General features: G+C 35.9%; 1 protein-coding gene across 3 annotated transcripts in view; it reads right to left on the bottom strand.

Moving 5' to 3' along the window:
* The window catches only part of MLLT10 (MLLT10 histone lysine methyltransferase DOT1L cofactor), a 128,481-nt gene that overhangs the window by 64,759 nt on the left and 48,954 nt on the right, over nucleotides 1-14,768 (bottom strand). For all 3 annotated transcript variants that reach the window (XM_086466547.1, XM_086466548.1, XM_086466549.1), the window contains 3 exons: nucleotides 9,984-10,079; nucleotides 2,531-2,786; nucleotides 6-572 (listed from right to left, as the gene is read on the bottom strand). In XM_086466547.1, coding sequence (XP_086322673.1) covers nucleotides 6-572; nucleotides 2,531-2,786; nucleotides 9,984-10,079 — 919 coding nt within the window. The remainder of the gene's footprint in view (nucleotides 1-5; nucleotides 573-2,530; nucleotides 2,787-9,983; nucleotides 10,080-14,768) is intronic.

The raw sequence follows: 14,768 nt of genomic DNA, 5'->3' as shown, positions 1-14,768 counted from the left end.
CCTACCTGAACCCACTGGAGATGAGCCAACACTAAGACTTTGTAAACTTCCATTCCTGAGCAAAGTTGGAGATTTTTGAAGACCAGAGCTTGTCACACTTCCTGCAGCAGATGCCACAGATGAAGTTGGGGAAGCAGAAGAAACTGAAAGATGGGAAATACTTTCTTGACTTTTATTTCCTTTGGGTCTACCAGGCCCATGTTTACTTTGCTTATTTCCTTTGCGTTTCTTCTCTATTACAGTTTCTTCTTCTATTCCAGAAGTTTGAGCTCGTTTGTATGCTGTAGAAGTAAGGCTTGAATTACCTATGTCTCCAGGTGAGCTGTCAAAGTTTTTAGATTGGGAAACAGCTGATGATGAAGGGAGACCAATTAAGGAAGTGAAACAATTGACACCCCCCTCTTGACTCCCAGCCTCTCCTTTATGTACATCTTTGGTTGACGAAGCCTGTTGAGAATGTGTGAAACCATCACTTCGCAGATCTGTGTCTGTAAAACTCAAAAAATCCTGGGGAGACTGAACTGAACTTCCAGAAGATGATTTTATGCTCCCAGGAGTGCCCAAAAAGCTTCCTAAAGAAGAAAAGAAAAAAGTGTAATTATTTTTTTCCTGTAGCTGATGAAAATTGACAGGAAAGATTGGCATCTTAGATCACAAAATTTCAAGTGCAAGGACTTTATGAAAAGTGTTATCGAGCTAAAGAATTTATTTTTAAGATAACTCATTGCTTCCCCTACTGATCTTCACTCTGCTGGATCTGATTCTCAGATTCCTATCTGAGATTCAGATTTGAATTTGGGGCACAAACAAGGGGAAAATGAATAAAAGGAGAACAACAACTCTGCTGCTTAGGCAACTTTGACATTCCTCGTGTTCAGAAGCCACCACAAACACTCGGTGCAAGTCAGATCAGATTCTTTTAAACATACCTGTATATAAAAAGAAGGCTGACAGAAACACACTATGATCACATCTACACTATGCCTGTAATCTTTACCATTCTACCTAAATCAAGGGTCTGACACAAGTCAAGGGAACAGCAGTTGCACTTAATTTACCCTTGCTGAGGAGGTGTTCCACAGAAGAGGTATTTTGCAAAAGGACAGGAGAGGAAGTGGAGAAAAGTAGGCATTTTAAGACTTCTTTAGCAGCATCAGAGAACCATAAAGATCTTTTTGTGTAATAGAATTACATTCCTTCTGTAATATTTCGAACATAGTCATTTCATCACTGTGTTAGCGTGTGCAAGGCAGAAACTTGGGAAATACAAACACCTACTTTCACTGGAATTATTCAGTAATTTTATATGGGTAGATGGATGTGGGTACTGTTTTGTAGAACTCAGACTGATGACGACTATCCTTTCAAGAAAATACTCCTAAATATAACATCAGGTATAAAAAAGGTCCTTTAAAAAAATCATCATTTTATCAGTAGTACTCCATTAAACATTACTAAGAATTCCATTTAAAATACAATTTACATTAATACAGCAATTTAAAAATTATTTAAAAAATTTTTGGTTTGTATGTTAAGTTACATCAACTTCACCTAATGCAGCTTTAAAGCAAATACATGTACATAGTAAAGACCTGTTCTGCCAACTGCAGTGATCAAGGTTTTCCTTTAAATGCAGGATTCCAGAAGGCAATTTCCAAAATTTTGATAATTTAAACAAAAAATAAAACACTTTTACTTTTCAAGTAAAAAAGCCTGAAATATTGAAAGAGTTCTAGATAAAGTTTAAAGTATTCACTGCGTAAATAAACTCAAAGTAAAAGCAACATTATAAGCAGAAAGGACAGTCAGCTACTACACACGCCACAGCGAAAACTGTAGAAAAACAATTACTTTATAGAAAGGTCTAGTTTGTTGTGTTTCAAAATTACATGTTTTATTAGTTAAGTAATAAAAAATAGACTTCGAAATTTTGTCTTCAACTCTGACAAAGATGCCATAATAAAGTTTTGGTTTTAGAAGTGGCAACAGCGCATTTAGTGGGTTTCAGCACGTTCAAAACTCAAGCTTTTTGTATTACATACAGTAAATAAACTGTATATACTTGTTACACAATCAATTTTCTGCTTATGTATTTCCGTAAAAAAAAAAAAAAAAAAGTAAAAAGGTCTTCCACTTTGAAGAACATGGTATCTTTTAAATGTCTGCATCTTCAAAAATTATTTAGGGGCCACCACATTCTATATATTAGGCAGCCCAGTTTTGTTCTAATGTGCACTAACTAAAAAACAGTAGTATTATTGCCTTAAAGAGCTAAGAAAAACCCATAGACTCAAATTCATGTTAGATGTTACCCCCAGGCTAACTTTTCAGCACATAAAGAAACTTCTGGGTTTAGCAGTTAAAGAGAATACCTTAACAATCTAAATAAAAAGCATGAGTGTTGCCCTTTGAAGATGCACGTATGAAATGTTATTGAGGATAAAGGATTAACTATTTTTCAAGTTTTAAATATGTAAGATTTCTAATTCATGTCAAAGCAGAAGTCGTGTTACAGCGTAAGAATTAATACCTTGCTGAAAAGGGCTAGCTGCAGTCACAGTTGTTCCCGGATTTCTTCCAGCACCAGGCTTTCTTCCCCTCTGACCCGAGCTGTGACCTGCAGATTTCTTCCCTTTGCTCTCTGACCCTCTAGCCTCTGAAGAATCTTTTCCACTTGAAACGTGTGTAGAAACTTCCTGGAAATTTGCATTTGTAAATCGAGCTGTGGTATCTTCCAACCGCTTCAAGGAGCCTGACATGGAGTTGTTGCTAGTGCTCGTGTACGTCTAGCATTTTGATAAAGAGAGAAGTAGTAAGAGAAAAGAAACCATTAGGTCACAGAAAAAACTGTAACAAAAGAACTGTTTATAAGAACCCATGCTTTCAAGTAAACTTAGAAGTGTTCGAATACTAAGGCGACTGGCAACAGCAAGAGTTACATAAACTCAATTGTTAACATTTTCAGCAAACAACTGAAGTGCATAAAACTTAAGTCTGTTGGAAAAAATGCATAAAAACAACATCAGCTTTGGTTGAAATTTTTACTTCACTGAGGTCAATGGATTAATCTCAAATCTATGGTTACACAGTATATTCTATTTAAATAAGATATTGTTATTTTACTGCTTAAAATTAAATATTAAAATTTTAAAAAATAGACTTTAAATGCTTTTCTGAAAATGCAATTTTTATGCAGTTTATTTTGTCAAACTGGAAACACCATTCCACCAGCAGTGGAACTGCTGAAGGCTTCAGAACCTAAGAACTTGCATTTTTAACACTTTATAATCTGAACACCGAACCAAAATAAACTCCAACAAGCCCAACTCTTCACTTCCCATCATCACACTAGGATTCCCCGATTCCCTCCCATCTGAACTGTCCCATTCAGCCAGTTCCTGAAGTATCACATAAAGGAGACACATGGGATCTAGTTGGCCAAGACACACGCAGGAGCAACTGGTTACCTACCGCAGACCTGACAGGAAAGAAAAAGCATAACACACTCTTGAGCTCCCAATGCAGATTTATTCCTCAACCCTTACTATCCCCAAGAATTTTGACCCTTCTCCTACACCCATAGACTCTTCACGGGGTTTTCAAAGATTTTGTATTTAGGTCCATTCTTCTTCCATTAAATTTTGCCAAGAATTATTTGTATCGGTGAACAATAGTCAAAATAGGTTCGCAGAAAGTAATTAGGTGGGCAGGGGGACTGCATTCACGGTGTTAGGAAATGATACAAAGGAATGTATATGTTTTCATAATAAATAAAAAAAAATGGAGTTGTGATAGCAGAATTTTAATATCAGAAGAAAGAAAATGAAAGCAAAACTAGGAAAAAGGAAATACTATTCTATTATTCATACTCAAACTGTATATTTATAGTTTTGACTGTATAAAGCTTCTTCAACAAAATATATGGATGAAACCTAAAAGCTACTCATCTGTTCAAAACAAGCTTAGTTTGTTTTTCAGTTCTTTATAGAAAAGGGAAAAGGTTTAAAATAGTATCTAAAATTAACTCCATTAAAGACTACACAAACACATGCCTCTTAAAATTGAGCATATATATACACACATACGTTTTCTGATCCCTGACTGGGATGTTTGCTGAATTTATGCCTACAGCAGAATATTTCTTCATCTTTACATCCAGCTTTGTATAGCTGGTATAAAAAGTTTTCCATATTTTTACTAAAACACCTAAGACATTTACAGAGAACTTACTTTTCAGCTGCAAAGAGCAGGAGACAACTGAATACGCAAGCTTTGAGCAAGATGAAAAATCTGATCTATTTGCATACCACCCTGTATGAATTATTACGAACATAATTACGCGATAAAAATATATTACGGATTCTGTGAATAACAGTGAAGAAAAATCAGGTTAGAACTGTCAAACTACAATGTTAAAAACAATTTAACTCAAATTCATATTACTATACTGTTAAAGTGTTTCTAATGAAGGCTGAGCCAACTCTAATGTAAGTTCAGCAGTTAACTTTTCAAATCATTACAAAGTCCACAAGTATGCTCAGTTTTCTGGAAACCAATGTGTCACTTGACCTGAGTTAAGAAGCAGTGGTTCAAGTTTGGGTCATTTGAACAAAGGCTTTCCAGACATGCAATAACCCAACCCAAAAGTCAGGCTTTTTCTAGGATCCAGGATTTCTCTTCTTATCCAAAACCTTCCTTTCCTAATTCTGACCTCCTGTCCACTCAGTTGAATACTAACCGTAATGATAACTCTATGTAGGTATCAACAACCATAGTTTGATGATAACTAGTACCTCTTCCCCACTATGGCAGGGGTTGATTGATTGATTGATTAAAGGGAAATAAAGAGTTTAATGTAGCTCTACAGACCAGCCAGGGCTAGGCAATGACATGTATTAATTTGCAGATACTGTGCTGAGATTTGGTCTGACTGCAAGCCTGAATCCTGCTCTTAGCAGACTTTGGAGAACACGCATGCACATTGCAGTTCTGCTTTTGAAAATTTTGCTCAAACAGGTATTTGTGTTTCAGGTGCTGTAAAGTGTACTGAAATTTACATGCTTACTCAGAATGTCTTGAAATCTAGTATGATGCAATATACCCTAAGCAAATTAAAATTAGTATCATTTGGTCAGTATTTTTCACAGATTATATCTGTTACTTTAAGGAGCTAATTGCAACCAAGTGTCTTACATACATCAATTGTTTTGAGAATCCACAAGACAGCAACAGGATCTAAGGCAAAAACGCAGCACAAATACTAGATTATTAAGCAAACTGGTTCATACAATAACCTATACACCACTGAACAAACTGCTTTTCTAAAACGTAAGTTTTACAAAGACCTAACGAATGTCTCGGAAAAACCTTACTATGCAGTAGCAAAGTTACATTGTTTGTTTCGGGGTTTTTTGATGTCAGGAGAGAGTGGCACGGACCAAGGACCTGAGGATAGAGGCAAAACACCTTTGTTATTTATCATATAATGGTTTACGTTGGAAGGGACCTGAAAGATCATGGGCAGGGACACCTTCTACTGGACAAGGGAGGGGGCATCCACAATTTCTCTGGGCAACCTGTGCCAGTGTCTCACCACCCTTAACAGTGAAGAATTTCTTCCCAATATCTAATCTAAATCTACCCTCTTTCAGTTTGTGGGGTTTTGGTTTGTGTTGGTTGGGTTTTTTTAACTGACTGGCTTCAGCGTCTGCAGCTCCCCTGCCCCCAAGCTTACAATGCTGTCCCCTCCCAGCACATGCTTTTTAAATGGAATACACCACTCTCACTGCTCACACTGCAGTCAGTTATTTCCCTTCATTTCCATACATACATCCCAAAAAAAGGAGATTCCTCTGATGCTGTCACTCAACTCCATTCCTTGGTTTATTTGGGAGGACTTGACTATTTCATCAACATGAAATAGTCTCAAAAATCAATTCTCAAAAATCAACCAATATTTGCTAGTGCAATTACCAAGCTAACTCTGTGTGTATCAGGGTTCCTTTATGCTTCCCATAAACCAGTTTGCAGGTTTTTTTCCAAAAACAAAAAAACACACTTTCATATTGCCAACTTGATGCACAGAGAGCTACCGTAACTTTTACGCCCCCCATATATCACCCTGTGTACCCTGAAGAGTTACACTACCGATATGGAGGAAGTCTTAAAACTTCTGGGAAAGCTTTAGATTTATGGTAAAGGCATAAATATCAGTCTTGCTACACACAGTACATCCCAAGGCTTGAGAAGCCATTAGCCCTAATACAGATGTGTAAGGTGGTACTCTTGCACAGAGAAGGGACGAACCACAGCAGGTAATCCTCCACAAAGAGGCCAGACAGTAAAAGCATGGTCCAAGCGAAAACCAAACAAAAAAAACCCCACAACACACATATAGCCTGTAGCCCACAAACACCACGCTGCTGCAGGACAGTGATGTGCAGTCCGAACACAGATTTCCCTACTCCTTTCATTCTCTTCTGTACCCCTCTGCAGCAGGATCTGAGCACCTCCCTTGAGAACCAGCTTGGGCCGGTAGGGTGAACAGAGTAGGGTTATTATCTTCGTCTCTACTATTACAGATAAAATTCAGTCAGTTGTACTTTCTATTGGCAGTATCTTTTATTTAGTTACTGACTACAATTTGAATGCAGATAAACTGTTCGATTTTTTTTTTTAATTAATAACACCACCATCACTGAAAAAAAAAAAAAAAAAAAAAAAAGACAACTCTGTTGTTCTGGATCTGTTAAACCATACACATTTTTAAACTCTTGATACAAGCCAAAGCCCAAAACCTGAGACAGAAGCTTTATTAGGACTAAAATACAGGGCTGATAGCTCCCCCCAACTAAGAAGGAGACCAGAAGAAAACACAGAGAGAGAACTCAAATTCCTAAGTTATTCTAGTCCTTCTTAAAACATTCTATATCTATGGCCTAAAAGAAAAGTGAAAAATTTGTTAGTAATTAATCACAGAACAGTTAAGAATTTCTTATTTCAATTTTTTTTCAAACTTAAATGATCCAGACAAAGCAATGTTTGCTGAGAAATTACAAGGATGCACAAAAGTGCCTCTCAAATGGTATACTCATATCTCAACACAGCATTTGGACTGAAATCTCAGTAAAACTTCTTGGAATGAAATTTTGCAGGCAAGCCAAGTATACTAACTCACATAATGTAAATCCACAGTTTATTCTGCAGCCTTTCATGAATCTGTCTTAAGAAGCCACTCATCCAGATAAAAACACGCTTTAAGGCATCACCTGCATAAATGGTCATTACTACTGTATCACAAAAGATTAAATTCTTTAAAAAGGAAAAACAAAATTCATTTCAAATTCCAGTTCCCCCCACAGGAACAATATGGTAGCAGAAGTGATTATATACCATGATAAAATAATATATTCACTGCAAAGATAGACCTCTGTGAAAAAGACATCAAATCCAAATCAATTCTGACAACTCTACATAAAAGCACACACAAAACTAAGATATTAATACAATATTCTGAAATAAATATTTATCTCCGAAGAAAACAAAGCTTGTTTTATTATTAAAATATCAAATTTTGAAGGAACACGCTATGAATTTATAACCTAGAAAGGCAAATGCATGTAAATGATGTCAAGAGGACTTGGGGGAGGATCAAGATGACAATTGAAGGAACAAGCCACAAAAATATCGCTTCCAAATATCCAGTAGATGCTTTTTAAAAAGCATAATCACACGTAGTAACTTCATTTTAAAAACTGAACATCAATTTTCCTGATAACGTGAAGCATTATAAAAAAAAAAAGGCAGAAAATTAAGCAGATTGCTTAGATACAAAAAAAGTTACAGGATGCAAAAGGTTAAAAAAAAGTAAAAGGACACATATTGATATTTAAATTCCACAATGAATACTTCTGGTTTAGTTTAATTCCATTATAATTTAAGTTCTAGAATTACAGATTTTCTGTTCATTTTAGTATTTGCTCTAGCTCTACCTTCTTACTAACCACAGGAGTTCCAACACTCTTTTTTGTAATGTTATCTATTTAATGATTTTTAATACTATAACGAGATGAGGTTTAGATGTTCAAAAGAACATAAAAATATTTAAAATGTTCCTATTAAATCCTATAGATTTAACTACAACTATGGCTTGCTATACATACATATACAGTACAATCTTGATTAACAGTATGGTCAACAACTCAGCAAGATTTTCAGTCTTTACTTAGATTACATAGAGGTTTGCTAAAAAGGTTTGCTAAAAATGGGATTTTACTCTTGTTCACCTGACTAAAGTGTACACCCCTGAGTCATAAACCTTGTAATTAGGAAAGGTCTAGGGAGGACAAAGCAATTAGAGAAGAGTTAGCAGAAGAACAGAATCCAACTGTGTCTTCAGCATCAAAAACTTAGTCTAATAGGTAGGACCAAAACAACCAATATTTCAATATATTTTCTTTAATTTTTACACAAATATACAGTAATACAATTTTTTGTTAAAACTTACAATGATGATTATATCATCAAAGTACAAAAGGGATGTAATTCAAGATGAGATCATACATAGTATGAAACTTAAACAAAAATTGCAGAGTTTAAAGGAAGTTCCCGTACAGGAACCCTCTTTTAAGGCTATGAATTTTACGAGTTGTCTCAGACTCAGGAGAAGTATGTTCAGGACAAATTACCAGAACGAAATAACAAATCACATGGACCAGTCAATACTATTCAAAGAGTTCTACAACTTAATTTCAACAAACACTGTCACACTCACCAATTGCAATGTCTAACCGCTCTTCAAAACAGCAAAGTGGCAAATTGACTCTACCTTTCCTCTTTTTTCTTTTTCTCTTTTTTTTTAAATAAAGAGTTATTGGGAGTTTCAGAAAACCACTGACTAGTAAGTCTCACTTGATACAGTAGCGTGAAAAAGAACGCAGCAGAACCAGAAGTAAGACTAATTTCTCAGAAGAGTTACAGAATAATGGGATGTTAACAGGTACACATCCCCCAGTTCATAATCCCATCAAATCAGAATAAAGAAATATCGAAAGCATACTAAAAAACTAACTTTCTTGATTCTTGAAGTTGATACCACTAGTTGAGGGAATACTTCCAGAGACTAAAGAAAGTTGGTATTTCAATTGTTTTACCCCATCCTGACAAGGTCTTGGCGTAACATATGCCAATAAACATATGTGTTGAATATTGCGTCTCAGCAATCAAACTACAAACAGTTAAGACAAGTCCCAGCATCTCCACTAAAAAACAATGCTCCACGTACTGATGACCAGTCAATTCAAACCATGACTCCCTGACTCGGATGTCAAACATTCCCACATGAATGGGACAAATGTTTTCTAGCTTTGAAGTCAGAAAAGCCGTTCCTCAATACGGCTGCCCACTCTGTAATGCCATCATTAGTGTCATTTTTGTGGTGGATAGCGAAAGCTATTCTTGTATAATGCAATGAGAACTGTTATTATTTAACCCTCTACGCTGTCCCTTGAGTTAGGTATTTGCATAGAGGAGAGACCTCAGAACCTAATGGAGCAGACTGCCAAAAAGGCAATGTGACGTTAAAAGTATATGAAGCATGAGTTGAAATTTCATAATTACCAGATTAAATGCTTAAAGTTCAGTGACAGCTCAGCACACACAAGTGAATTTCAAAGGAAACATTCTAAAACTTCTCCAATTATTAAACATAAGTCAATGAAATAAAACTTACTGGAGTATCAGTGGCACCTGATTAGGGTCATTATATCACTCACTATTCAACTACAAAACTCTAGGCCTTTCTCCATACGACAAACCTCAAAGTAGTTTAGGATTTTATCTTATACAAAAAAATACCAAGTGTGCTTGATAGTTACAGAATCTATGCCATTATAAAGCTCCTGTATGTACAGTGGAATGACTACATCATGAAATGTCAACGTAAGTAATTGAAGTGGAAGAGGAAGAAAAACACATTGACTTACTTTCTCTGTAGTTACAGTAAGAGATGGAACCAAGGATGGTGAGGACTCCGACTGCTTCTTATATTTTTGCTTGTGTTTATCTTTCTCTTTATATTTCTAGAAGTTACAAAAGAGAATATAATCCAAGTTTAGCTTCATCTTTAACATAACCCATTTTACGTAGCATCAGCTGTTACCAAAATTTAAGACAGATGGTAATGTCCTGTGCTATTTTAATGGAAACAACATTTATGGTTTTTAATTTTTATACTATAATATTATAGAAACAAATCAAGTGTTTATATTTGCTTTCAAAGTACACAAACTGAAATTCTTCAATTATAGCCAGTATTTACAAAACCATTGTTGTTAATATTATCCATCTTCCCAATAATCAATTCATCAACAAAAGAAACTGGATTAAAAACAGAGACATGGCTTCTGCTTCAGAGGTCTTCCTGCAATTCTCACCAAAGATTTCTATCTTCATGCATTTCTGCACCTGCACGGTATTTTTCGTTGGGATACCATGGTAAATTAATGAAAAGTTTTAGCTTTGGCTCCCCTACTGACATCTCCACGCATAAGAATGTGAAATTTGATTTAGATTTCATTCCCAAGAAGCTGCATACAGTTTACATACTAAATAAGTATCTTTCATATTAAACCGAACAAAATACCAAAAGCTATACAAATCAAGTGTGCTTCCTAAAGGGGCTCAGAATTTAATTTTTTAGGTTTTTTTTAAACACAACATGAAGCACTGGCAGTGTGAATGAAATTGTGCAAACAGAGAGAAAACCATTTCTTAATCCAGAGCCTTCAGAGTATAATAGAAGTCTTCCATACTGGTAGAAATCAATTCTTAGAGGATTACAGAATCACATCAAATTGTATTTGTTTAAATAATTCAGACAAATACAAAAAAACTCCCAAGTCTAACCAAAATTAATAATTCGACTTATAATACAGAAGGAGTTCAGTATTTTTACCAATTTAATCACAAGTCTACACAGTCACTTTTCCTTAACATCATAATACGGTTTATACAGACAGGCAACATCAGAAGACGCAGAGAAACTGCGGGTGTGAAAGTTACCTGTAAGCTACCAGCACTCAAGTATTTTGCTTCTTTAACTATTTATTTGCGTAATTTTTGTGTACTCACACAAAACTCAGCAGAACAGCACAATCTATGGAGCTCTGTTCAGCTGAGTGCTTCAACAGAAAAATGCACTGACGCAAGGGGTTTAAAACTCCCATCAAGTAGCTTGAAAAGATGAGGAAGACAACTTAAAATTTGTAAGTCTGATTAGCCATATGAAAACTCAGTAGCTGTTTTGAATCTTAAAAATTATCCATGCTGATCTTTAACTAACAAAATTATTATCCAGACCCTCAAAAGAAAATACAATTTGTTCAACAGTGACTGCACAACCACTCTCACTAAGCACCAGGATGAGATGTAACACATGCATACTGTATTCAGGTATGACTAAGTATCAGCTTTCTATTTCAGTCACAACAGAAGAAGTACCAGAAACTTGTCAATAATTTCTTAAATGTACCAGTCACAAAAGTGCTACTCATACTGCCAGAAAACAAGTAAGGATCAAGAGAAAACAGAACCATCTACACCAAGACTGCCATGTTATCCATCAAATCTGTTGATCCAAAAGCCTTTCACCAGGGCTAGTTACCCAGCTTACTCTATCATCAGTGTACATGTTTAGATAAACTTCAGTAACAATTTCACCAAATCCCAAACAAGCCTCAAGAAGTAAGTCATGAAACTGAAATCTAAGCCACTGCCTGAGTTTCTTTAGCTTTCATTATTTCACTACGAAATTCAAATCACCCTTAAGAAGTGTTTTTATTAATAATTTTGGAGCCAAGGCAATTACTTTAATATGCTTTAAGATGAAACTTCACAGCAATATCAGTAAACAATAGGAAACGTTTAAATGAACATGTTCTATGATCTCTTCTGTTGACTTTCTAGTGTTCTTTTACCTCCAGTGTTAATTTTGTCTGAAAGGCAAAGAAATAGAGAATCTGATCAAAGGAACAGCCAGGACTTCCCATTACCTTCTGTAATGTACTGAAATCACTTTGATGGTAGTCTCAACAGAAAAGGATGTGTCAAGAAGGAGGAAAGAGGTATACAAGAACAGGGGAAGCGAGGTGGCATAAACAACTAAGAGCCTGGAAAGAATATGCTTGAAGATCTGTAAAGTGAACCATCAGCAACCACATCCAATTCCTCTCCCAGATCCAAAACATCAACACAAACTTTACCAGGACAGCTTGCTAAGGTTATAGCTTACCACTAAAGGCCACTGGAAGGGTACCCCACCCAAAGGCCTTTTGTATACAATAATCTCATCCACAGGAGGTCTGCTGTCCTTAACTCTACATTCCATCCTCCTTTTAGGTTATACCTCCTCTAACAATCTCTCTCTTCCCGCCCCCCCCCCTTTTTTCTTCCTAAGGAAAGTTCAGAAGTCCTACTTCTGAATGTGAATTGACTCCAGATGCAAATAACATCAAAGAAATGGAGAACATTTCACTGCAGGAAAACCTTTGAAAGGAATGGTCAGGTTTTACACTGATAAGAATAAAAATTTCAGTAACAACCTGCTGAGATGAAGAGACTTAGCTTCCACAAAGTGACTCCTTGCAGTTGTACCCTCTTATGCATACAAAGCATAATAAGAGTTCTGAAATACCTACTTTTGGATCCTGAAAAGGAACAATAGTGTGACATGAATTCCACAATATTTAACAAATATGACAGCTTTCAGTCAAGACTGTGTCTAAGAACACACAAACTAGCAATCTCACTTACTGCCAGAAAGAAAACAAACAAACAGTTGGCCCTTCATGGACAGGTCACTGCATGCTTCACTTTCGTAAGACCTTCTCTGATCAGCCACAGCACAAAAAAAAGGCAGCAGCTCACCAAGACAAACATCCATCCAGAAAGTCACATGGAAGCCCACCATTCTAAGGAAGGTAATGGTATTGATACCAAATGTCTCACCTTTTACAAGCTTTACTGTAAGGAAAAAAAGGGCATAAATTACTCTTAACAAGGACTGAAAATAACATTGCCACTAAGTGAAAGCTAAGGGAGGCCTGAGGGCAGGCAGAAGTCATGTATCCCATTTATATATACTCAGACTTAATTTTTTTAAAGATTCATAGGTATGAGTTCAAATGTTACAAACATCTGTATTTTAAGATAGTTGCAGAGCTGATAAATGGCAATGCCACAGTCTGTAAAAACAGTATTTAGAGGAAGAAACGTTCCAAGGAAGAATACATTTAAAAATACAGGGCCAATTACAAAATTGATAAAGGAAACTTCAATCTTGATTCACAAATAGGGTAGTTCAACAGACCAGAGTCAGGCAGCTTCTGAAACCTTTCTTACTGTAAGAAAAGTAAGGCACGGTTGCCATATAGCCAATGCAGCTGTAACATTATTCATCCCAGAACCTGAAGAGCCCTGATTCACGACATAGCTACAAACCAACACAAAATACCTGGAGTTCTTATGTCATAATTAATCAGAAAGCTTTATTTATCACTAGGGATCTCATTTTTGGCTTTTGTTTCTTATCTAAAAAAAAAAAAAAACAAAAAACAAAAAACAGTAATATCTTCTTATATTCCAATAGCTACATGCTGCAAGATAAGAAAACAAATATGGTACAAGATTTCTGGAATCCTATAGCACCTTCTGTATATTGGCCTCCTGTGTAGCATGGGGTAGCAGGGCAGAGAAGCGGGAAAAAAGCGCACATTTTGATTGCTTCTACTTCTTCCACAAAGATTTAATCTACAAATTACTATACAATATGATTTCACAGACACAGTTTGGTTCCAACTCTTCAGTGTTTTTTAGCTCATTTACAAGTTGGATCACTCTAAAGATCAGCACTTGCTCATTCATTTTCTTTAATGTACTTTCAGAGGAAACATTTGTCAGACTACTGAATCAAAATATTATGTCATTGAAATATGTATAATTTTATCTTCGCTCTGATCTGTTACCAACAGAATAAATGTTATCAAATCTATCCTTCCACAGTCTGGACCTCAATGTCTGGGAAGACTGAATAATACAAGTGAATGATAACTTTTGCAGTACAGATGGAATAGACGAGTTCAGCTTTCCTCCAGTGGCATTATTAATTCATAACATTTCCACATGGAAGTATCATTTAACTTGTTGAAGGTATTTACACCTATTTGCAATTCATTTTTCTCTCAGGAATGCACAGCCTTCTCTAAAGACGCTTCCATATTACTTCATTTCACTAAACCACATTTCTGAAGTTCAGCATTTAACAGGTCACTGTTACAAAGGAGAGGAACAAAAAAAAAAAAAAAAAAAAACAACAACAAACCCAAAACAAAACAAAAAAATGCTTCCTGACCCCTCTGTCACCCTTTCCACACTGCTTAGCTTGTCAGGCCTTCTGTGTATCAATTCAAACTGCTAGAACATCAGCAACAAAAAAACAAAGTGGATAGTTCTCTTCTGTTTTAGTGAGCTAGATTAGTTCAGTGAAGGAGCATGAGAGATGGACACTAACACAGACAAGAAGAGGTAGTTGCAGAACAGAGGAGCAAGAGCTCATCTGCCCAGGGAACAGGAGACTAACTTCTATTTTGTAAGAATTAAAACATGCACACTATCAGCAAACACCAGTGCTTGGCCCTTCAGACAAAACTGCTTGGGCTGACCTTGAAGTATTCCACTTTTATCCCCTTCTCTATTACAAAAACCATAAACCC

Source organism: Leptosomus discolor, chromosome 6 (genome assembly GCF_034619465.1).
Source record: "Leptosomus discolor isolate bLepDis1 chromosome 6, bLepDis1.hap2, whole genome shotgun sequence".
NCBI lineage: Eukaryota > Metazoa > Chordata > Aves > Leptosomiformes > Leptosomidae > Leptosomus > Leptosomus discolor.
The sequence above is the reverse complement of the archived record's forward strand: the minus strand, read 5'-3'. Positions and strand labels throughout refer to the sequence as shown.